Source organism: Abramis brama, assembly GCF_963993115.1.
Source record: "Abramis brama genome assembly, chromosome: 1".
Classification (NCBI taxonomy): Eukaryota; Metazoa; Chordata; class Actinopteri; order Cypriniformes; family Leuciscidae; genus Abramis; species Abramis brama.
Genome location: NC_139963.1, coordinates 32,825,946 through 32,851,771, shown reverse-complemented (window position 1 = coordinate 32,851,771; position 25,826 = coordinate 32,825,946). Strand labels below are relative to the sequence as shown.

At 37.8% G+C, this 25,826-nt stretch overlaps 1 protein-coding gene across 1 annotated transcript in view; it reads right to left on the bottom strand.

Moving 5' to 3' along the window:
• Positions 1 to 25,826, bottom strand: part of itga3a (integrin, alpha 3a) — a 42,504-nt gene that overhangs the window by 6,043 nt on the left and 10,635 nt on the right. The window contains exons 2-23 of the mRNA XM_084111590.1: positions 15,949 to 16,076; positions 15,353 to 15,450; positions 14,997 to 15,234; positions 14,808 to 14,900; positions 14,311 to 14,521; positions 14,021 to 14,214; positions 13,700 to 13,788; positions 10,917 to 11,053; positions 10,644 to 10,718; positions 8,678 to 8,745; positions 8,381 to 8,520; positions 8,101 to 8,250; positions 7,877 to 7,974; positions 7,462 to 7,633; positions 6,682 to 6,870; positions 5,479 to 5,723; positions 3,895 to 4,040; positions 3,413 to 3,603; positions 2,420 to 2,497; positions 2,083 to 2,162; positions 1,373 to 1,450; positions 1,021 to 1,152 (exon numbers count right to left, since the gene is read on the bottom strand). Coding sequence (XP_083967716.1) covers positions 1,021 to 1,152; positions 1,373 to 1,450; positions 2,083 to 2,162; positions 2,420 to 2,497; positions 3,413 to 3,603; positions 3,895 to 4,040; positions 5,479 to 5,723; positions 6,682 to 6,870; positions 7,462 to 7,633; positions 7,877 to 7,974; positions 8,101 to 8,250; positions 8,381 to 8,520; positions 8,678 to 8,745; positions 10,644 to 10,718; positions 10,917 to 11,053; positions 13,700 to 13,788; positions 14,021 to 14,214; positions 14,311 to 14,521; positions 14,808 to 14,900; positions 14,997 to 15,234; positions 15,353 to 15,450; positions 15,949 to 16,076 — 3,030 coding nt within the window. The remainder of the gene's footprint in view (positions 1 to 1,020; positions 1,153 to 1,372; positions 1,451 to 2,082; positions 2,163 to 2,419; positions 2,498 to 3,412; positions 3,604 to 3,894; positions 4,041 to 5,478; positions 5,724 to 6,681; positions 6,871 to 7,461; positions 7,634 to 7,876; positions 7,975 to 8,100; positions 8,251 to 8,380; positions 8,521 to 8,677; positions 8,746 to 10,643; positions 10,719 to 10,916; positions 11,054 to 13,699; positions 13,789 to 14,020; positions 14,215 to 14,310; positions 14,522 to 14,807; positions 14,901 to 14,996; positions 15,235 to 15,352; positions 15,451 to 15,948; positions 16,077 to 25,826) is intronic.

Below are 25,826 nucleotides of genomic sequence, written 5' to 3'. Positions count from 1 at the left end.
AAATACAGTGAAAACAATAGCAAAAATAATATTGCAATTTAAAAGATCTGTATTCTAATTAATATATTTTAAAATGTAATTTATTCCTTTGATGGCAAAGCTGAGTTTTTAGAAGTCATTACTCTAGTCTTCAGTGTCACATGATCCTTCAGAAATTATTCTAATATGATGATTTGGTGCTCAAGAAACATTTTTGATTTTTACATAAAAAATTTAGCACTAATAATACTTGAGAAACAAATCAGCATACTAGAATGATTTATAAAGGATCATGTGACACTAACAACTGGTTGTGTCTGCAGCAAGCAGCAAGATATTTTATCAATCATTTGGTATCTATTTCCTGTGGAATGGTGCTAAGTAGCTCCGCCTAGTGTGAAACCTCATTGCTCCAAAAATCCCACTACAAAAAGCAGTTTGGCCAAAAGGGCCAAATACAAACAGTAGGTGTGTCCAAAAGGCATACTTATGTACTATTCTATATCATTTTGTAGTATAGATAATGTTAGTATTGTGTTCACACTGAAAATCCAACAGGAATAAGTGCACTTCAAATTCCTGATAATGCACGTATTTAAATGAATACACGAAGGGTGCTTCTCAATCAGTAGGCTGCATCCTAGCGAGGTTTTGTCCTTCCTAGTCCAGTTCTTCTGAGGCTAGACTCGACTCCTTATCTCCTTCTTGTGCTCAAAATGAAGGCAAAAATTATTTGGCCACTTAAGGGTGGTGAAATGTTAGTAAACCGGTTTCCATAGATAATCTGTACTTGAAAGTACTAAAGTACTAAATCTGATCTTATGTCCCAACTAGTTGCATTTGCAGCAAGCAACAAGACATTTTGTCAATTATTTGGTTTCCATTTCCGTTGTATTAGATAGCTTCACCTAGAGTGAAATTCTCAAAAATCCCACTCCAAAAAGCAGTAAATTAAACGTCACACTGTATTTTTTTTCTTTACAGTGTCGACAGACAAATTATCCAACACTGCAAACTTGCCACATCACGCCTAGTTAGGACTCAATGTTAGACTGTAAAAAGCATCTTGCCGTGAAGTTGAATTCCACTGGGCTTCCAATATCACTGGTACTTTTCATGGCTGATTCTCCTATTACATTGCCACTGAATTCTGTATTAGCGTTGGGTTTAGGGCTAAAAGAAAAATAGACATTTTTCAGATTATTATTTTTGCACACTCGTTAGATGTTTATATATCTCTTGTTGAAATTTGATGTCAGGCAAAAAAGTAAGAAATTTCTGTATGCAATGCTGAAGTGCAACATGAGTCATTCTGACATCACTTTGAAAAGCGGTAAGGCAGAAGTGAAGATCCAGTGAAATGCTCTAAGGATAGAAATGATGCATAACTCACATATTAAAGGTGGGCTGTAGGACGTACTCCATCATTAGCAAAATCGGCAGGGGCAGTAGATCTTTCTGTTCGCTCTGCCTGAGAAGTGTAGATGAAATCATCAGCTAGTGCCCAAATCTGAATCATACCCTTTGAACAAACCTCTTTCACAGACAATTGTTCTTTCATAAGTATATAAGCCGTATGTTAGTGGTTAAAGCTGCAGAACTGAGCTGTGAATCACTGTATTTGGCCCTGTTTATCCACCTTCCTGTGGGTGGGTAGGGATGTTAATGATATTCTTTCTATATAGACTTCTGCTCAACTTTACATAACTCCTTATGGAGAGATCTAAAAATCTTTAAAAAAATCTTCAGCTACGTTGATGTGATATAATGACTGAAATTACACAAACTCATACAAGTAAAAACCATCACAAAATGCAACATATAATATTAAATAAAAAGGATCTGTAAACTTTTGAACAGCATAATTTGCATAAATTATTATATTTAAAATAAATAAGTAAATTTAAAATTTGAACAAAAAGGTAAACATCTTAGACTAGAGATTTTGCACAGGGTTTGTATGAGCATAAAGAGTTTCTCTTCAGGATTGTGTGTCTTTAGTAGAGATATTGATTTTTTGCATGCTCATTTCCTGCAGAACATCTCTCCCCAAATGTTCAGCTTATTTGAGAATCTGAAGCAAATTATGCCGGTTTCTCATACGTTGAGAGCTGCAGTTCAGTCTGAATCTTCTGCATGTCTATTGTGATTCCTGTAGTTTCAAAGGTGATGTTAATCTCCACCTGTGAAAGACAGAAGTGCCCGCAAGAAAATAAAGACATCTTTTTTCAGATTCATTACATCTGCTCCTAGAAATGCTTTTCATACTGTTGAATAAATTCACATCCTATGATTACATCTTGTATCCAAAAAATAATCCTAAAGTCTCATCTGATGCCCATCTATTATGGTTGCTACAGTATGTCTACTTGTAAATCCCAGGGTAACAGTGCATTTCAAACCTATGCATTTCAAGTCACTGATACCAATGAGTACTTACTCTCTGATTTCTTTTAAAGGGGTCTCCCAGTGCACACAGAAGATAAGGAAGCCCAGGAGAAAACTCAACATTCAAGGTCTGCAAGACACAAAAACAGGAGCTTTGTAAACTAAAATAAAAATGTATCTACACTACTGTTCAAAAGATGAATATTTGTAATGTTTTTGAAAGAAGTCCCTAATGCTCACAAGGCTACAATTATTTGATCAAAAATACAGTAAAAACAGTAATACTATGAAATATTATTACAATTTAAAACAACCATTTTCTTTTTTAATATATTTTAAAATGTAATTTATTCCTATGATGCAAAGCTGAATTTTCAGGATCATTACTCCAGTCGTCAGAGTCACATGATCCATCAGAAATCATTCCAATATGCGGATTTGCTGCTCAAGAAACATTTGTTAATCAACGATGAAAACAGTTGTGCTGCTTAATAATTTTTGTGAAAACTGTGATATATTTATGAATAGAAAGTTCAAAAGAACAGCATTTATCTAGAAATATTGTTCAACTATTTTTTTTGTAACAATGTACAAATTTTTACTGTCACTTTTGATCAATTTAAAGCAAATAAAAGTATTAATAAAAAGTTTTTTTTCTGACCCCAACTGTAGAGTATATGCAAAGATAATATAGACCAGGGGTGTTCCATTTATAGCTTAAGAGGTCCAGTCTCTACATTTACTTTTCAACAAAGCTCTGTGCCCAGTTGCATAAAATCTCTTAAGTTTTTCCCTTAAGTGTGACACTTAAACCGTGAATTCCCCTTACCTAAGGGAATGATTTGAGGGTGTTGCTGTTACAGATCTGCCAGGCTCTCACACCAGCCAATCACAGCGCACTCCCTCACCTGAGTTCTGACCACACACATCTGCACCTCATCATCACCCTCATCACTGCCACTACTAATCACATATTTCACCACAGCTCACTGTCCGGTCTCGTTTGTATGATATGGACTACTTGCCTTACCTTGCAACGACCTACCTGATTTCTCCAGTAATCTCTCTCCAATTTCCACTCCAGCATCATGTCTCCATTCTCCTCCGTGTGATTCTCCCAGTGTATCTTCCTTCCTCCGTGTCTCCAGCGATTCTGCATACCATCCTTCCACGCCTTCATCGATCCATCAGCATTCCTGTAAGAAGATACATTCCATTCACTGCCAGCATCCCACTCTCCAATTCATCATTGCACTTTCTACTCACCTGTTTCCAGGCCATTCGCTCATTTGTTGTCCAAATAAACTTCCTGTTTAATTAATCTCTGTCTCGTGAGTCTGATTCCGTAACAGAAGAGTGGACTGATTACCGACAGACAACCTCATGAGCTCACCAGAACCGCTCCAGGACAACTCTGTTCCCATCAAATCAGCCATCACCACCAACACCACTTCTTCCATGATCACGATCACCAGTCCCATGGCCAAACCAATCATTGACCCTGGAGATGCAGGCGCATCTCTTTACCAACGACCAGGCTAAGATCGTGTTCATCATTTGCCTGTTGAAGAGGCGAGCGCTCCAATGGACTGAAACTCTCTGGACGCAATTCAACGCTGTAACCCAGTCTCTTAATGAATTCGTCACTCACTATCGTGAAGTTTTTGGCAAACCTGTTGGAGATTCATCAATAGGTGAGCAACTTTATCATCTCCTTCAAGGGAATATATCAATTAATGTTTATGCTTTCAAGTTCAGAACCCCTTGGCCGCCAGCGGCTGGAATGAGCGCTCGCTCCTCACCACCTATCGGCAAGAATTGGTTCCCCGAGTGCGGCTGCCACGACGATGCCATCGGCCTAGAACGTTTCATCCAACTGTCCATCCGCTTTACCACCCGTATGCAGTCATGTCTTGAAGAACACCAGGGTCGAACACCAGGGTCAAACACCATCTATCCATCTCTGCATGCCAGAGCACCTCAGCACTCCAGGACTAGGCCACAAGCCAATGCGAGTAGACTCTACCCGGCTACTGTTTACTGAGCGGCAGAGGCGGCTGATCCAGGGGCTTTGTCTGTATTGTGGTGCTGGGGGGCATATCATCTCCACATGACCCATTAGTCCTCCTCGTCCAATGGTGAGTGTATTGAAGAATCCATCACAAATTTGAAACCACTCACTACCACTGTAACCCTTACTGCTTCGAATGTATCTCTCCCAGTTCATGCCCTCCTCGACTCGGGGTCAGCCGGGAATTTCATATCCGGAAACCTCTGCCGCCAACTCAACCTCCCGACGACCGCTACTCAGACCATCTATCAGGTCCAGTCGGTGACTGGGCGACCACTGTGATGCCGGTGAGCCAGTGACCCATGGGAAGATCTATCCCCTCTCATTTCCCAAAAAGAAGGCCACAGAGAAGTATGTAGAAGAGGCCCTCCAACAAGGCTACATCCGCCCTTCTACGTCGCCTGCTGCTTCGAGCTTCTTCTTTGTGGCCAAGAAGGACGGAGGCTTGCAGTCTTGTATTGATTACCGTGCCTTCAACAAAATCACCGTCAAATTCCGATATCCTCTTCCCCTCGTCCCAGCGGCGCTAGAACACCTCCGCGGAGTCACGGTCTTCACCAAATTGGACTTCCGCAGCGCGTACAACCTCATCCAGATACATGAGAGGGACAAGTGGAAGACCGCCTTCGTGACCCCCTACTGAACACTATGAGTATTTAGTTATGCCATATGGTTTAGTCAACGCCCTCTCCGTATTCCAGGACTTCATGCATGAGGTGCTCCGGGAGTACCTTCACCGAACTGTCCTCGTCTACATAGATGACATCCTTATTTACTCCCGGAGCATGGCCGACCATCGCCATCACGTTGCGGAGGTCCTGAAATGCCTGAGGGAATTCCATCTGTTCCTCAAGGCCAAGAAGTGTTCCTTCCACCAACCCTCAGTGCAGTTCCTTGGTTATAACATCAGTGACAAAGGTATCCAGATGGACGAGGGGAAGGTGGAAACCATCCAGAACTGGCCCACACCATCCACCATTAAAGAACTCCAACGCTTCTTTGGCTTCGCAAACTTTTACAGAAGGTTCATCTTCAGCTACATTTCCAGCATCAGTCTCCTGTAGAACAAGCCCAAGTCTCTGTCCTGGTCACCAGTTGCTAACGAAGCATTCCAACGACTGAAGAAGACATTCACCAGCACACCGCTCCTCGTCCATCCAGAGTGGTGCTGTCTCAGCAGCAGGGGACCCCAGCCAAACTCCATCTGTGCGCCTTCTACTCCAAAAAGCTCAGCCTGGCGGAGAGGAACTACGATGTCGGCAACCAAGAACTCCTCGCCATCAAACTAGCCCTAGAGGAGTGGAGGCATTGGTTGGAGGGTGCAACCTCCAGTACCTAAAAGAAGCCAAGAGACTCAATCGCCGCCAGGCCCATTGGGCCTTGTTCTTCATCTGATTTAATTTCTCCATTTCCTATCATCCAGGTTCAAAGAATGTGAAGGCTGACGCTCTTTCGTGTTTGTATGCTCCAGAAGAGGTCTGGAGCCCATGCTGCCACCCAAGTTGATCATGAGTCCCATCCATGGGCATGGCTAGGGATGTGAGAAAGTTCGTCCAAGGATGCACGGACTGTGCCATGGCCCGAGAGTCCTAGCCATTTACCATCTGGCAAACTTCTGCCGCTGCCTGTCCCCAACCGGCCATGGTCACACCTAGGAGTGGACTTCATGTCTGACCTCCCACCTTCTGACGGTAATACATGCATCCTGGTGATAATTGACCGATTCTCCAAATCCTGTCGTCTTCTCCCCCTCAAGGGACTACCCACAACAATGGAAACAGCAGAACTCCTCTTCAATCACATCTTCAGATACTATGGACTCCCAGAAGACATCGTTTCAGACCGTGGACCGCAGTTTATTTCAAGGGTATGGAAAGCGTTCTTCTCCCTCCTAGGTGTGACCATAAGCCTATCGTCCGGGTACCATCCGCAGTCGAACGGGCAGACCGAGAGGAAGATCCAGAAAATTGGCCGTTTTCTACGAACCTTCCACCAGGGCCACCAGAACTCTTGGAACCAGTTCCTAGGCTGGGCGAGTATGCCCAGAACTCCCTCCGTCAACCGACTACTGGACTCCCTTTCAGTGGGTACTCTGTTTCCAGCCACCATTGTTCCTGTGGTCAGGGGAACCATCCAACATCCCAGTGGTCGACTACTGGTTCCGAGAGAGCAAGAGGGTCTGGGATGCACTGTTACAAATCTGCCAGTCTCTCACACCGGCCAATCACAGCGAACTCCCTCACCTGGGATCTGATCACACACACCTGCACCCTCATCAGCATTCCTGTAAGAAGATACATTCCATTCACTGCCAGCATCCCACTCTCCAATTCATCATTGCACGTCCTACTCACCTGTTTCCAGGCCATCCGCTCATTTGTTGTCCAAATAAACTTCCTGTTTACTTCATCTCTGTCTCGTGAGTCTGATTCCTTAACAGTTGCATATACTGTAATCATTTAAACACTTCTCTTAGGTAAGGGACAGTTCAACCAAAAATGAAAATGTATTAATTTACTCATCTTCATGATATTCCTCAAGACTTTTGTTCATCTTTTTGTTCATCGGACAAAATAAAGAAATTTGTAATTTTCCTTATCATTTCTGTCCATTCATTAAAATACATAGAACAAGGCTGTTTTGGAAGCACAAACGTGTTTGCTTGATGTGCAAGAACCAGATTGGTTCTTGCATGTGATGCACACACGTTTGAGCTTCCATATTTGGAATATATAGATAGCAATGGGTGTTGGGATGGAGGAATGGAATTGATTAGGGAGAGGCTTTGATTAACACTCTTCAGATGTAGTCTCTTTTTCAGGTGTGATGGTTTCACCACAGGTACACTTGCCTGGCCTGGTTGGAAAGGATAGTGTTCATCACATAAATGTGCCATAAACAGTTCTAGATCAAACAATGCCGGGTCTGGATCTGGACTGTGGTCTGCTAATTGGTGATCTCTGACATAGTTTGTTACATGACAAAACTGAGGTGTAATTTCTGAGGACATCTAATGATCTTACCTTGTGACTGGAGAGGCTGGAGTAGCTGAGTGAAGAGGGAATGGTGACATTTAGAACAGCACTGTAAGCGTCTTCTGCTTTCCTGTCCTGTGATTCAATGTTGAACACATTCACCATTAACTTCAGCTTCTTTATGTCGGTAGTGTAGTTAAACATCTGGAGGCCGTTCCGCCTGTAGAAACACACCGACAGGTTAGAAGCATTTCACATCACCTCTATGATGTCATGGCAATTCCAATCCATTTACGGCTCAGGTAATTGGATCAAAAATGGGTCGTCATTTAAAGGAAGCAAGGATCAGATTGGGTAGATTATTTCTTTGTAGCATGATGGGAGGTATTCAGTTGATAAATTCATGTCTATTCAGTCATCAACAGTATTTCTCCTTTCAGAGGAAGCATGATACTGAGCTTACATGGGGAACGATGTGTTGTGCTCATCTATGAATGTAGCTGTCATCTGAAGGTTGCTCTCACATTTGTTATCTACACCACATTCTTTTTGTATGTGGATCTAAAGAAAAATACGACATTGGTGGAATATAAACAAGAATGTTAGCAGGTGGTGAAGGGCATGCATTGCATTTCCAATAAAACATAATTTGTGTTTGAGCGAGGCAAAGTATGCTGTCAAAGGTACCTCAGGTCTGGGAGTCTGATTGTCTCTTGGGCTGATCACAGGAAAAGCACTGAGGTCCTCCAACGTCGGTCCGCCTGTGGGAAGAGGCTCCTCCAAAGACACGTTCAGCGAGAAAACTATCGGAAGCACCTTGTTTTGGATCATCTGGGACTGTGAGATTTAAATGCAGAGACAATATATAAAATTGTTACACAATTAGCACAATTTGATCACAGGGTTAATGAATCAACCCAAACATTAACATGTCGGCCCACTTGATGCATATGGCCTTGAATCATACCAGCTCGAGTTTCAGAGGAAGACAAGCTCCAGACGCATTAACGGACATTTTGCCAGTGTAACTGCCCTCTTTGTTGTCAAGGAAACGAACACGAGTGTTCCGAGACGAGAGCTGATCGGCTTCCACCGTATATTGAAAAGCTGAGGAAAACAACAGATCTTTCTTACACTAGGTCGGATTTTAATTCTGACAGTCAGAATGTGAAACAGTGCATTGAATCATACATTTCACATGACTCTAACGTTTAGAGGTTTTGTATTTTATATTTAGGGTAACAAATTGAGATGTGGGACTTACTAATATTCTTCTGGGAATTGGTAATGCCAGTGCTGAATGTGTAGGAGAAACAGACCTTTGCTTCAATACTGCATAAGGAAAAGACAAACAGAATTAACTGATGGACATGCATATTAAAACAACAGTTGTGACTAGAGCTGTACAATGAATCAAATAAATAATCAATATTAAGATTGCTGCTGCGATTAAATTAGGAAAACATATATTAGAGCATAACATTTATATCTACTCTCATTATGTCAAAGATTTCGATTTACAACCTGTTTTTTTGAGCGTATAATGCAATGGTCAGTCAGAGGTGACTTTTTTCAGGAAAATCAATGTAATATATTTTTGTTCAATAATATTTTTTGATTATTATTTAGCATTTTGAGGGGATTTTATGATACTATACAATATTGATGAGCTTTTTTTTGAGCTATTAGAATTCAATTTTTTTTTTTAAATAAATGCAATATTTCACGTTAAAATAGGTTAAAGATACAATATGTAAGACTTTTGTAATAAAATATTCAAAAAACACTTTCACAGTGTGATATTTCATGCAGTTGTGCACTTACATTGTCCCAAAAGTTCCCAAGGATTTGTAAATAAAATGATGGCGGTAATACTCCCAAGGAGTGAGCAGCCAGTAACAAGTAGAAGAAGAAGAAGAACGCCGTAATCTCAGTTCTCGCGCATGCGTCCTGGCGCTCCCATGAACTCTCGTCAGAGGCCCACATTGAAGAACACTAATAGTTGGATAAAGTCGTTATTTTTGTTGTTTTTCCGCACAAAAAGTATCGTCGTCGCATGATAAACTTAATGTAGAGCCACTGTAGTCACTTGGACTATTTTAACGATGTTTTTAACAACTATTCTGGGCCGACGAGTTTGGGTCCCTCTGAAAGCCTATGGAGGAGTCAGAAAGTACTCAGATTTCATCAAAAATATCTTAATTTGTGATCCGAAGATGAACGAAAGACTTACATGGTTGGAACAACATGAGGGTGAGTAATTACTGACAGAATTTTCATTTTTGGGTGAACTAACCCTTTAACCCACCAAATCATTTGACATATTCACATAACAGTAACAGGTTAATATAGCATTACATTTCACATTCCTGGCAGCTAATTCATTACGATGACATAACATAGTGTGATCAAACGTACAGGTAATACAAAAACTAATTTATAAGCTGATATATAATTTCAGGATGGTGAAAACGAAATCTCCCATAGTTCCACTCTCCTTCACAGCCTCGTCAAGCTTTGTCTTATTTTTGTAGTGAGAATAGTGCCATCTGGAGGCATTAAAAAATAAAACATGTCATGTCGTGTAATCACCTGTAGGTCCTTATAGTGAGGCTTTTGGATTCCCTTTGTTTGTTTGTTTTTTGACACAATTTCCTCATTTTATTAGGTTTTGCATTTAGATATATATTTAGACATTCTGAAACACAACTTTTTGTCAAGGTTTAGATATTTTATGTTAGATAAGTATCAGATTTTGCATTATGATTAAAGTCAAACATTACATTTGTTAGAAAGGGAACACATGGAAAGCACTTTTGTTACTCAATATTTGATAATATTATAGAATATTTGAATATTACTCAGTATTCATTTTCTGCACAGTGGCTGATTTGTAGTTTGTCCCACCAAAAGATTCTGTTTTTGTACTGTTCGTATTTCCCATTCATTTCCTATGACAATGAGCCAAGTGTGACTTTTTTTTTTTTACCCTTTTAAAAATAACATGTCCATCATTTTTTGTATGTTCACATAGATAATGGGACAAAAGTCATCAAATGTCATCACATTCCGATGTGGAGCATCCCCAATTTAGCAATTTTTTTTACAAATTCAACAAATTACAAATCTGTATTATTTTGTGACACTGTAGTCTTTTTTAGTGGGCTTCCTTCATTTCCATGTAAACAAAAAATGTGAAAGTTGTAGCAAGACGTTTGGGGATTTATTACCAGGCATTACAGGCTTGAGGGACAACAGCTGGTGTCACAGTGAAAGTATTCTTTAGGTGAATCACGGGGCGTGCCCTTTGTAGGTGGAAGATAAAGAAAACACAGTGAGGGAAGGACCCCTAGCCTGAAGAAAATCACTATGCTAATCAAAGAAGTACCATAACTACAAGGCTACAATTGTGATATAATAGTTAACTGTCTTTATATATTAACTTGATGCTAAACGACTAAAATATGTAAAACTGAAAAAATACAGTTACACTATCAAGTCACCTAAGCAAGACCACACGATCATCTAATGATCCAACAGCTATGTCTGGATAACTGTTTCTGTCCACATCCATGCCACCACTGATGGAATAGCCAAATGTTTGAAATCCACCATCTGAGATGTTTTTTCCATAAATGACCTGAGGAATTAATGTTGGAGCAAAAGTTAGACATTTGCAATATACTGTCCTATCTAAAGTATGTCTAGTTTGAAAGCAGTGTGAATATATGAAGAGTTCAGATGCAAAAGCCTCTAAGTGCCATCTGAAATTTTCTTCTAGAATGGTCATTTTTATCAAGCTTGTATAGACAAATCCGGCGAAACACGGAAGTAAAGCAGCGCCACCATTACTGCGTGCCTTGCTGCTAAGGAAGTAGCGTTGGTCCCGTAGGCGGCTGTAGCAGATGTAGCTGTACGAAATGTTATTTTTATCTATTCATCTTTAATTTTGTACAGTCGCCCTGCTGTATGGCTACAACACTTCCCTCGGCCGGCCATGCAGTCACACACTACTTCGAGAACTTTGCAGTTTTCTCTCTATATTGTTACTGACACATTATGGTACGAGTTCACTGCCTGTGAAAACCACACGACACCTTTTAATGTGAGCTCATCTGCGAAGGTATGCAGTATCTGGCCAATCCATCCAGAGCTCATGTAATTCTGACCTTCAATCAATGCCCTGTACTTTAGGTTCTGAAGCTCGCATGCCAGATGATTAATAAAATAATGTTGAATACCTGTAAGCTGCCAACTCTCACGCTTTCACCGTGAGACTCACGCAATTGACACTTTTCACACGCTCTCACGCTACACATCCATTTTCTCACGCACATAAAAATCGTGAAGCAAAGAGGACACGGAGACCGACAGAGTAGACAGAGCAGGATAGTTATGATATAAAAAAAAAGCTCAGCTCTCAGATTCTGTCAATTTTATTATGAAATTCAAACAATAAATATTTTGGCGTTTGTAAATGTGACGTGACAGATTCCTATGGCACGTGAACCGATCATAACTTAATAGTAAATAAACACGAATGAACAATGTTAAAAGAAACAGTAGCATAACCTACCGAAATGTATATTCATCATACATAATATCGATCAATCAGTGTTTTTTAACCGCGGAAAGGGTCAATAAAACAGCTGGAGAACAATTATGTCACATAAGATTTACCTCAGGAAAGAAAAAAAGCTATAGAGAGTATTTTGCTAAATATGTGTACTATATTACATATTTATTATATGTTTTCTTATGTCATTAAACAAAGTTGTTATTATAATAAAAAAAACGCATTATATTTAATTTGAGTTATTTTTAACCTTAAATAATACTGCCAGCTGATAAGGCTCTCTGTATGTTTAACTTACAGCATTAGGTGAGAATTTTTTTTCTTGAGAAAAAATAACGCCTATCTTGTGTACCTAATTTTTATCCAAATTAGTCAATATTAAAACAAATCACAAGAATTGAACTGAATTGAAATCCTGAAATTGTTTCAAGCAATAATAAAAAAAACGTACCAGAAATTGTACCATATACAGTAATATAAACATTGCAACATGTTGTCACTAAACCTAATAAAATTCAGTTTAGTAACTAAAATGTTTTGACAATCACAATATTTAAGCCCCAGGATCCGCTTTCATTGAAATGTCATTAGAGGACACCGGCAAGTGTCACACCCTCACACTTCGCAGGCACGCAGTAATGGCGGCAGGCAAGATGGCGGCGCCCATAGAGTTCGCGGCGGATTTGTGTATATTTAAGTTCAGTAATTTCACTTAAATGACAATTAATAGGTAATTTTCATTGCCATTTAAGTGAAATTACTGAACTTAAATATACGAGCTTGATAAAAATGATCATTCTAGAAGAAAATTTCAGATGGCACTTAGAGGCTTTTGCATCTGAACTCTTCATATATAGTAAACAACACATATTACACAGACAAACAGTCAGGACTGACCCTTATTAGTGTAAAACCAAACCTACACTAAAAAAATGGCTCACGGACACAAATACATGATGTTTTTGTGAACTTTCTATTCAACAAAGAATCCTAAAAATAAACATTGTATCACAGTTTCCACAAAAAAAAAATATTAGGCAGCACAACTGTTTTTAACATTAATAACGTTTATTTAGCACCAAACCAGCATATTAGAATAATTTCTGAAGAATCAAGTGACACTGAAGACTGGAGGAATGATGCTGAAAATTCAGCTTTGACATCACAGGAATACAATTACATTTTAAAATATTTAAAAAATGTAATTATATTTCACAATATTAGCTACTGTTTTTACAGTTTTTACTTTAATAAATGTAACCTTGGCAAGCATAAGAGATTTCTTTCTAAAATATTTTTTTTAAATCTTACCAAACCCAAACTTTTGAACATTCAACATTCTAAATGTTAATTTAACCTAAAATTTTACTTTTATAAATCTGTAAATAATGACTACTCAAGAATGTGAGGAATCACTGTTGTAGTCCTTCCAGTACGTAAAGTTTGAGGTATAACTGTTTGTAATTTATGTTGTAGAACTAAATGTAAAAGTCTTCTAAAGAAATGCTAAACACAGACCTCCTTTTACTTCAAAACTATTCGCTATTCAAAAACATAAAATAAAAATTCTCAAAATGCTAATGGCTCTTACATGCTAACTCTCTTTCAGATTTTAGAACTACAAACTTGCTCAATAAACATGCTAGTTTAATACTTAAAAAAATAATCCAATATTTAAAAATTGTTTAAATAAAAATATTCTCATCTCACCTGACTTGGCTTTGGGGAAATACCCGTTTCGCTACCCATCCATATAGATACTGTGCCTGAACTATGATACGGAGCACCAACAGCAAAATCTGTGAAGGAAAGGAGGAGTGTCAAAATACTTCTTAGTAATGCCACAAGAAGGCAGCAAAGTAAAATGTCCTTGACTGTTACTCTGACTGAGCACTTCACACAAAAGTGAATTATTGCAAATAACCAGCACATTAACAATAAACTAATAAAAGCTAAATACATGTTACTTGTACTGAGCAAAAAAAAAAAAAAAAAAAAAAAAAATCAACAACAAAAAAACACAAATTCTACCTTGGAAGCCGTCCTGGTTCACATCACCAATAGCAACAACAGCCATGCCAAAAGCGGAGTTCTTAAGCCCAGTGAGGACCACGTCAGATTTGTTACGAAAAGACCCGTTCTGGTTCATATAGACATAGACTGCACCACCTTTATCTTGTTTCCGGTCAAAATAGAAAGGGGCTCCAACAATCAGATCCTTCCAGCTATATGGATAATATGAAAACACCTCCATGTCAAGATCATCTGTTTCATTAAAGACCTCAATTAAAAGGGAGCAAAAACCCAAGAATTGTCTTTACCCATCATTGTTAAGGTCCACAACAGCAACACTGTTGCCAAAATAGGATCCTACTTGTTCCCCCATGATACTTATTTTGACTTCTCCACTGTCACGATTATTAACAAATTCAACCATCATCACCAATCCTCTGGCTTCGTCTCTTGGAGCTCCTGTTACCACTGTGTCTTTGTCTTTGCTTAGGACATCTCGACCCACAGCTATAGAGTAACCTGCAGAGCAATCAGTCAACAATAATCAAGTGTCATGTTCTAAATGTAAAAAAATGTGTGTGTAAATATATATATATATTTTGTTGTTCAGTATTAAGGCAAAAAATAGGGATCCATTATGTAATTAGGATAAATGTCAGTGAACAATCAGTTGATGCAACACACACTCACACTCACACACACACCGTGATATACAGTATATATAATTAAACTTTAATTTAAAATATTTTAAAAATGTGTATTGTTGTTTTGAAAAACTGAACGCATAGTTGTGGCACTGCCTTACCAAGGTAAATATTCCCTTTTTTCATGTTTTGAAGCTTGCTCTTCACTTTATCAAACTCGTCATCCGGGTTATGCCACTGTGAATATGTATTTCCTGCGAATGATAGAAAATCATTAGAAGGGAATTTAAGAAAGGAATTTTTGCATTTAGAAAGAAAAATGTTGTTTACAGGAAACAGATTTTCCTCACCTTGCCAGTTGAAGCATCCAGGTGCGCCGAGGAAGATATTCTTCTGAGTGACGGCAGCAGACATTCCAGCAAGACACATGCCTTCAGTAGCCTGATCATCTCTGGGGTCACACACCTCATCGTACGATTGCCACTGAGAGTCTGTTTTGTTATACTCTAAATTATTTCCACGAACAAAGCACTTCCCAATCATGCGAAAGTTGTTTGAGAAGTTCCGTATATAACGATGGCCACACGCCTATTAAATAGAGTGATGAATATTAATATTAAGTTGGAAAGAGCAATGGATTGACTTTTCATAGACCAGAGGCCAACATTACAAGTAAAAGGGGTCAGGTCTATATTATGAAACTCACCAGTACACGGCCCCCTGGTTGACTCTGACTGGCTATCGACACACCAAGCCACATCCCATCTATTACATCATTTTTAGGGTCTGGTTTGTCTTCAGGATCTGCATAACACAAAGCAATTATTCAGTGTACTATAGTACACACATACTGTAGTAACACAGAGACATGATTGCTGTCACACTTTGAAACCGTTTCATCCCACAACAACCATACTCAGTTGTACATTTCCTTTCACATAATAAAAATAATAAATGAAATAAAAGAGGGAAAAATTAATAATGCATATTTAAGTCCGGAACAAGTAATAAATAATAATAATAATAATAATAATGACAATAAATATTATTAAAATTAAATAATAGTATCATTATTAATATATGTTTAATTAACACTTCATTACTATATTATTATATGATTATTATTTTAGTATTTTTTTTACAAACAAATATATAAATAAAGAAATGTACTTATATGAATGCAAGAAAAATGAATAAAATTTAAAAATAACAACAATAGTAATAATATTTATAAATACTGCAAATGGGGATAAAGTGAAAAACGAGCAAATTTAAGGTTCGTATGAATGGCAGGAAAATTACTTGAGCTGAGCAGATTCAGTCTTTTGCAGTCTTTGCTCTCTGCAGTGATTTGACAGGCATATACGTCTCCAGTCTCATTGGCTGACAGTCCAGACTCTGCTTTCTCCTTCGGTGCTCCTACAAGAAGTCTAAAACATGTATAAACCTGATTGAGCTCAAGTCTGTCTCGAGGCAAGGTATTATGCCAGTTGCCACAGTAAAACAGTAATGGTTGTTAGAGACAAAAAAAAAATCCCATAAGGAAAAGGCAAAAATTCCCATCCAGCCATGTGCTACGTATTGCATCTCCAATACTCCACAAAAGTATCTCCACAAAATGTAGTTTTCACTGCAGATAAACTTCAGCAAGTCTAACCGTTGTCTGTCTGGGCTTGTCAGGCTACGTGAACTTATTTTGGTTGGAAGGATTTGTCAGAACCCATTACTTCCAAGACAGAGCGCAACTATGGACAGAAAACCCCACTGTAAAAGCTAGTCTTTCAACTACTTTCAGAAACCTGCTGTTTAAAGTGTCTGATAAACATACAGCATCTAAAAACCGCAGGAGATGGGGATCACATTTTACTCAAATGTTCATTTTCAGACAATATGGAGAATGGGTTTGCGTAATACCCGAACAAATAGTTGTCTCTCCTTCTCTTCCTTGCATTTCCAAGGGTGAGCTATTATGATACATTCGCTCTTCATTCCTTGCAGAGAAAATCGCTTACTCAAGCTCCCCCTATGGATGAGTAACCATTTTGTTTTTGATGATTAAATCTAGATAGATAAGAGTCGGGCTTAAAGGGTTAGTTCACCCAAAAATTCTGTCAGTAATTACTCACCCTCATGTTGTTCCAAACCCGTAAGACTTTCTTTCATCTTTGGAACACAAATTAAGATATTTTTGATTAAATCTGAGAGCTGGATCACTACTCCATAGGTTTCTCTGTAATTGAAACTTGCCAGCCCAGAAAGTTAGTAAAGACAATGTTTAAAATAGTCCAAGTGACTACAGTGGCTCAACCACAAGTTCATCAAGCGACGAGAATACTTTTTGTGCACAAAAAAAAAAAAACGACTTTATTCAACTGTTCATTTTCTTCTGTGTGGGCCTCTTGAGTGAGCTCACGTCGTAGTGTAACAGTGCAGAGCTTCTGGGTTGAACGTCAGAGCGTAGGCTCACTATTGGCCAGCATCACACGCATCACACACATTACCAGCGTCGGCCAATAGTGAGCCTACGTTCTGACATACAACCCAGAAGTGCTGCTTTGTGTTATGCAGATTTAATAAAAAATATCTTAATTTGTGCTTCGAAGATGAACGAAAGTCTTACGGGGTTGGAACAACATGAGGGTGAGTAATTACTGACAGAATTTTCATTTTTGGGTGAACTAACCCTTTAAAGATATCCACATCTGCCATCAAGGTATAGATGTAATCCTCTAGAGCCCTTGAGGAAAGTGAGCAGAATTAAAGAGGCATTTCATAAAACTATAATCACAAAATCAATGAATTTTATTTCAATACTTGTGAGAACAAGATAGACATAATAATGACTAAAGCAGTGCTGCCTGCGAACTCGATTCATTAATGTTTCATTATTTTTTTTGAAGTCATGTACCCTATTTGCTATTTTATCCACCTTGCAGCCTGAGGCCTCATAAATATTCCACTCTGTGAGGGATGAGATCTCATCAGATCATGACTCGTGTCTTAACGGGATTATGAATTGGCTTTAGTGGGAGATGCGGTCATTTCAACTTCTTTAAATTCAGTTTGGCAAATTTGAACAGAAATGCATTATGTCTGACAGTATAATTACCATTGATTTCAGAACTTGGGTTATAAATAACTGAGTAGTATTTTCTGATTCTAGTATACCCGCTTATTGTGCAGAGACAACTAGTAAGCCATTGTAATTTTCCTTACAATTTCCAATGTAAATACAATATACATTTCCATTGTAATTGCCAATATTATGTAGACTTACTTAAAAGCCATAGATCACTCAAAAATGAAATTTTTTCATAATTGACTAGGTCGTTCCAAACCTATATGACTTTCTTTCTTCTGCTGAATACAAAAGAAGATATTTTGAAGAACTGTTTTTGTTCATTTAATGAAAGTCAGTGGGGTCCAAAACAACACTGGACCCCACTGACTTTTATTATATGGACATATGGACTAAGGTATGAAAAATAAAATATTGTTCTGCAGAAAAAATTAAAGACATAAATATTTGGAATAACATGAGGGTGAGTACTAATTTACATTTTGGTGAACTATCCCTTTAAAGGGGTGGTTGATTATGATTTCACTTTTTTAACTTTAGTTAGTGTGTAATGTTGCTGTTTGAGCATAAACAACATCTGCAAAGTTACAATGCTCAAAGTTCAAAGCAAAGGGAGATATGTGCTTTTAAAGAAATCGTTTTTTAAGGACTACAACAAACGGCTGGTAGGGACTACACGAGCTTCCTCCCGGGTTAGTGACATCACCAACCCTAAAATTTACATAAACTCTGCCCCCGGAACACGATTTATAGATTATTATGACATGCTAATCAATGACTAGAAGATAACTACACATAAGCTACATAAATTCATCAACTAACCATTCAGAAATGTTGTCTACATGTTTTCACTTGTTCTTGAGTCTCTCCATCTTCCTGACTTCGGTTTGAACATACAAGCCATGTTACAAGCCACTACAAGTTTTTGAAATTTTCAGTGCATGTCTGTGTGAGGTAAAAGAACAAGAGCTCTTGAAGCTCCGCCCTCTGTGCTGGGAGCAGAAGCTCATTTGCATTTAAAGGGACAGACACAAAAACTGCATTTTTGCTCACCCTCAAAAAGTGACAATTTTAACATGCTATATAAAAATATCTGTGGTGTATTTTGAGCTAAAACTTCACATACACACTCTGGGGACATCAGAGACTTATTTTACATCTTGTGAAAAGGGCATTATACCACCCCTTTAAATCATGGTTCTAGTCCTGTCATGTATGCAAATGTCGTAAGTGAACATATTATTACTGAAATACGCTGCCCCAAGAGAACAACAAATGCAGTCTGAGGTTTCCTTTGTGCTCATTTTCACAACACTCCTTTCCGCTGCAACACAGTTTCTGTACTTGTTCATATGCATTACACATTGTGGTGAGGTAGACTGTGATGAGGACACAGACTGAGGTCAAAGTCAAAGGTATAGGGAAAGAGAGGAGGAATACATGGAGGGATAACGAAAGAGAAAGGTGAAGTGAAAGACATCCCTCCCTCTCCCTTTGGGCCTAATTTCATTTGGACCCCCACTAACATCCCCCTCAAAACCACCACCACCAACCACAATCAGCTTGCTTCTCCGCCTCATTCCTGTCATGTGATTCCAAATCTGCTTTCAGCAAGGACAAGACAGGAAATGAGAAAGTCAAGAGAAGGTGAACGAGCAAGAAAGAATGTCAGATTCTTCCTCGTCGCTGCATGTTCACCACAACAGAACCTTTTATGAGCGCTGTTGCTTATCTCATGTCCAAAAAGGGCGTTTACTTAAAGTCTTAAAGGAGCGGATGCAACTGCTCTGTTTAATTCTCAGCGTCAGAGAGAGTGTGGAAAATAGTCATTAAAAACTAAATTATAAGAGGTTTTGGTGTAAGTGATAGTTCACCCAAAAACAAAAATTCTGTCATCATTTGCTCACCCTCATGTCACTCCAAACCTTAATGGCTTTCTTTCTTCTGTGGAATATAAAAGTAGATATTACGAGAAATGTCTCGGTGATCTTTTTTTTTTGTCCATACAATGGAAGTCAAAGTTAAAGGCAAAACTGTTTGGTTACTAACAGTCTTCTAAATATCTTCTTTGATGTTTCGCAGAAGAAAGGAAGTCATACAGGTTTGGAATGACCTGAGAGTAAACAATGACAGAATTTTCATTTTCGGGAGAAATATTACTTTAACCCTTTTTTGTACAAGTTAATATGATTCTTTAGGGTCTAAATGAAAAGTTTGTAATATACTTTAATTAAAAATTCTCATTAGTATTGTAAGAAAACAGGAGAATCAAAAACATGAAACTGGTGTGCACATCCCAAACACCCAGATTGGGCTCAGGTGCAGGACAACTGAGTGATATAAACAAAAATAAAGAAGTGTGAAGTCCGCACACTGACGTTAACTGCTTCCAAATGGATTTTATTAAACAAGGCAACGTTTCGACCCTCAGGTCTTCATCAGGCACATTGTGGCTCGATTTGAGACAGGGGAAAACATATAAGGAGATTAAAAAAAAAAACACTGGATGGATTTTTATCATTATATGATGGTTGTGTACAGGCACTGCCAACACACACTTCAGTACAATCAACTTGTAAAAGTGCATGTACCATTATGACCCCTTTAACATACTGGCTAGAAATCAGTCAAGCATTACCATTTAACCTAAACATAAACATATACTGGTCATAAACAGTTCAAAGGTGACAGATTATTTTACTCCAATGTGCGATAAATGTCTGATTTCTAACAAAACTGCTGGAAACCTCTCTGCAGTAGTTTTGCAGAGAGGTTTCCTGCAGTTTGTTCAGTGAATCATACCACCTTAAACAGATACCAGTCACATGCCATGGGTTTTACCACTACAATCATCTACAGATCTGGTAGTAAGCAGCACATACCTCAGAGGCAAGTTTATAAACCATAAGATAGTTGAGGTGATTGCATTCACTGGTGCTTCATTTAATCAAAGCTGCTCAGTTTGAGAGCATATGACTCAACCTGAATAGATTAATTTAATCTTTTTCACAGCATTAGTCTTCATTTTGCTTTTCTGTCAAGATGGAAACATCATTCGGTGCTTTTGAACAGCAAATAACACAGAGATTACACTTTTATTGAATCTTTTTAAGATTTATGACATCTGGAATTTTCCTTTAGAAGTTTAGAGGTTAGAACAAACATTTTAATGGGATGACACTTTTACATTTTAATATATGCCTCTTTTTGATTTAAATGAGATATTAAAAGTTTTTGGCTTGAGAAAAAACAGCTATGAGTCAGATCACAGGGAACACAACTTCCCACCTGCAGAAGAAGAAGGTGTGTCTGCTTCAGCAGTTTCACTGAATGAATTTCAGGGCCAGAGTTCACATGTTGTACTTTTGTTTAATGTGTGTGTCTTTAAATACACACACACACAAAAGGACCCGTTCTAAAAGCCTGACCTCTCAGTAAATAGTCCTTACAGAAAAAGGTCCCTTGCTAAGTGGCCATGCTCAGTGTTTGAGACTGTCTGGCCATGAACAAAGAAATTGATTAGGACAGAAAAACTTTCTGGCTGTGTTGCACACATTCAAGGTCAGGCAGGTAAAATGCATGTCCCTAATCACCTTCATATAGTGATGAATGAATGTGAAAGCAATCAAAAATTGTCTGAACAAAGTAGTACAGTAAATGATATGTACAGTTCTAGAGAGCTCAGTACAAAAAGAGATCAAAAGCAAAGACAATTTTTTTACAAAAGATTTCTATTTCAATTTCTGTTCTTTTTAACTTTCTATTCATCAAAGAATCCTGAAAAAAAGGTATCATGGTTTCCACAAAAATGTTAAGCGGTACAACTAATAATAACATTGATAATAAATAATAAATGCTTCTTGAGCAGCAAATCAGCATATTAGCAGGGCTGCCAACTCTCACGCATTGAGCGTGAGACTCACGCAGTTGACACTTTTCACACGCTCTCACGCCACACATCCATTTTCTCACGCACAGAAAAATTGTGGAGCAAAGAGGTACTTTTAATATTAAACTAATTCACAGCTCTTAGATTCCGTCAATTTTATTACGAAATTCAGACAAAAATACGTTTGGCACTTGTAAATGTGACGTGACAGATCGCTGAGCGCCTCAGTTCAAGTGCACGTGAACCGATCACCTGTTACTTTTTTATTTAAAGATGCAGTACAACTTACCGAAAGTAAACATAATATCGACCAATTAGTGTTTTTCAACCACGGAAAGAGGTCAATATAACAGCAGGAGAACAATTATGTCACATAACGTTACATTTACCTCAGGAAAGCCATTTAACGACCAATTAAATAGAAAAAATAGCTAGAGAGGAGATTTTGCTGAGCACTATATTACATATTTATTATATTTTTACTTATGTCATTAAATAATTGTTATTATAACAAAAACTGCATTATATTTAATTTAATATTATTTTTAACCTTTAATAATACCAGCAGATTGGGCCCTCTATGTTTACAGCATTAGGTGAGATTATTTTTTTAAATAAAATTTAAAATAAACATGTATCCAAAATAGTCAATATGAATGGAGTCAGAATGGAATTGAAATCTTGAAATTTTTGTCAAGCAATAATAAAAACTGTATCCTATACCAGTCATTGTACAATGTAAACATTGTAACATGTTGTCACTAAACTTCATAAAATTCTATTTAGTTACCAAATGTTTTGACAATCACAATTACACTTATTGTGATGCAATATTTGTTTTTACATACCACCCCTCCCCCTCCCCCCCTCGCCAAAAAAAAAAAAAAAAAATCTCACTCCAAGCTAAACTCAAAAGTTGGCAGCCCTGTATTAGAATGATTTCTGAAGGATCATGTGACACTGAAGACGTAATGATGCTGGAAAATTAATCTTTGACATCAATAAAATATATTAAAATAGAAAACAGTTTTTCAAATAGTAATAATATTTCACAACATTAATATTTTTTACTGTATTTTTAATCAAATAAAGGCAGCCTTGGTCAGACTCCGTATGATAGACTTCTTTTATTATTCAAAATTAATGACCCCACATTTTTTAACAGTAGTGTTCATATTTCATAAAACCATTCATATCCTTTATCACAGACATTTAAGCATTTCTTTACAGGTACAGCATGGATCAGAGCTGCTATAGTCACTAAACTGACAAACACTTTGCACCTAGAACATTCACAAGGTGACAAGTCTCATGCTTGACATTCCAGCTATTTCAGATTAATGAATAATATCTAATCCTAAAACCCATGATGCTCCACATGCACGTCATTCTCCCTCCCAGGCCTTCCAGCCCAGAGGCGAGACAAACCTACTCTACTTCAGCTGAAACTGTCATAAGATGTACTTTCTAGACCACTCAATGATTTAAAAGTAGTGGCTGAGAAAGTTTTCAGAATTCCTATCCTATTCAACTGATAACTTATAATAACATTTTATAACTTTAATACTCAGGGCCCTATTTTAATGATCTGAAACGCAAGTATCAAACGCGAAACGCAAGTAACTTTATGGGCGGATCTCGGCCAAATCTAAAATGGGTTGGTCTGATATAATAATATAATATTATTATAATATAATAATTTGGGTAAATGTGTAAGCTAGATTTATGCCTATTTTTTCACATCTTCATGGACACCACAATGATTTCCCTCATGTGGAATATTTTTCCTTGTAATTATGTATGGTTTGCAAAAATGTCAACTGCTGTGTCTGTGTAGATGAGAGAAGCAAAGTGTATGCGCATTGTGCACACATATATTGTTTGTTTTGCTTGTGGAAAGATGGGACACAAGGCAAGACAGTGTCACTTTTCACACAAAAGAAAGATGGGCTATAGTGGTTTGCTTAAGAAAATAGGGAATTTAGAAACCCAGTTGGCACTGTTGGAAGGAAATAAAGAAGTCATTCACACCTTGTCAAACATATAACGAGAAGGAAGTGGAGCCAGGGGGATGTTCTCAAGAAAAAGAAAAGAATAGAGATTTCCAGACCTGCAAGATCCAGAACTCCAGGCCTAAAAGACCTAGAAACCCTGAGACCCACCATGGGATGGAAGGAACTGATGAAGAGGCACAGACTCGAACAACACCAGTGACTGCTTCTTCTAGAAGGACTTGCGTTCCAAGTGGAAAAAAATGGACAATGAGAAGTGAAACAAGAGGAGATTTCAGAAACAAACCATTTCAGAGACTATGGACAGCAGTTTTTCAACATAGAGGGAACACACTGACAAAAAAGGACACAAAATTACACACACACACACACACACACACACGCACACACACACACACTATATTGTCTATTGATTGTTGATTTTTTTGCATAACAAGGCCTTGAAGAAAAAGACAAGATTTTGGCAAAACAAATGCATGATAGAGACTTAGATATTGCCTATTCTGGTTTAATTTGGAATGTAACCTTTAAAACGTCTGTATGTGTATCAGAGCATGTGAGCGGAGTGGAGCGGTGAGAATCTCAGCTCATCGCTCACGGAACTGTTCACCCCTCCGCTCCCCTGCTCAAAGCTACATCAGGCCGCTCCGCTCATTATCGCTCAGCGCTCAATTCGCGCTCCACTCAAATCGCCCCCCGCTCGCTCCAAAAAAGGAAAAAAATCTACATGTAGGCTATATCACTTTTAGCTTAGACCACAGCCTTACCTCCTAAAGAACTAATGAGTAACAACATTTTTCAAATTGAAATGTTTTATTTCAAATTACAGGCCTATGTAAGAAGGAATATAGCCTACACAAAAAGTCCTGTAAAATTAAACGAATAATTGGGCCTAATAATATAAATAAAAATTATATAAACAAAAATATGCATACATTTTTTAAAAGTAAATTAACTATAAGGCCAGAATTTTGATAAGTGAACTTTTGCGCAACGCGCACGATTCAAATTTAAATTGGCTTCCATACACACAAACTGCTGTAAAATTAAACGAATAAACACCATTTCAATGAAAATCTTAAAGGGGTGCTAGGAACAGATGAGTCAGGGTTCCTGGAAGTATTATTATCATTAATTAAACCCAAACCAAGTAACAAAATTATCTCTAAATTATACAATACCATACAATTATCTAAACAAGAGAATACAGAATACATAAAGAAGAAATGGGAAAGGGAATTGAAAGTGATGATCACACAGGAGAGCTGGGGGAAAATATGCCAATCACAATGGTTATCAACCGGGTCAAACACATGGCGGGAGTTCTGCTGGAAGAACATTGTAAGATTTTTTATCACACCCATTCAGAAACGGTACCAGGGTAGCGGAGATGCCTGTTGGAGACTTTGTGGGTCTAATGGAGCCAACCACTTCCATATTTTTTGGGACTGCCAGACAATTAGACCTTACTGGGAAGAGATCCATAAACATATAAACAATGTATTTAATGTAAACATTCCATTCAAATGTGAAACTGTGTATTTGGGCAACCTAGGGCTCGAAACATGGAATATTAACGATAAAAAATTGCTGGCGATACTGTTGGCAGCCAGCAAGAAATCTGTTACGAGGAAATGGTTAAAAGTAGATCCACCCACCATTGATGAATGGATTGAAATTGTTTATGAGATATATGTTATGGAAAAGATATCCTTCTCCCTCAAAGTTGAAAAATAAATTTTTTATTAGATTTGGTCCAAATGGACTGAGTACGTAAAACCAACCAGATTTGACTTCATTTGACTGTACTTGTGCTTTGTGTAGACCTGCCCTCTTGGTGTTGTTTTAAATACCTGAAGTTGTGCGCATCCCGGTTTTGTTCTGTTTGTTATTGTTCTTAACTGTAATAAGTAAAGGTCCGTAAAAGGAAACCCAGAAGGGCAATATGGACAACTCATCCAAAAATTCTGAATTCATCCCTCCCTATGTACTTGAACGCCTAAAACTGTAATTAATGTATGTGATGGGATTTTGCCTTTCCAAATAAAAAGATAATATCAAAAAAAAAAATTAAACGAATAAATGGTCCTAATAATATAAATATTATTACGGACGACACAAATTCGGCTAAATAAAACAAACCATTAGGTCTACTTGAATGAAAAAACGAATTTGTTTGAATATTACGCTATATTTAATT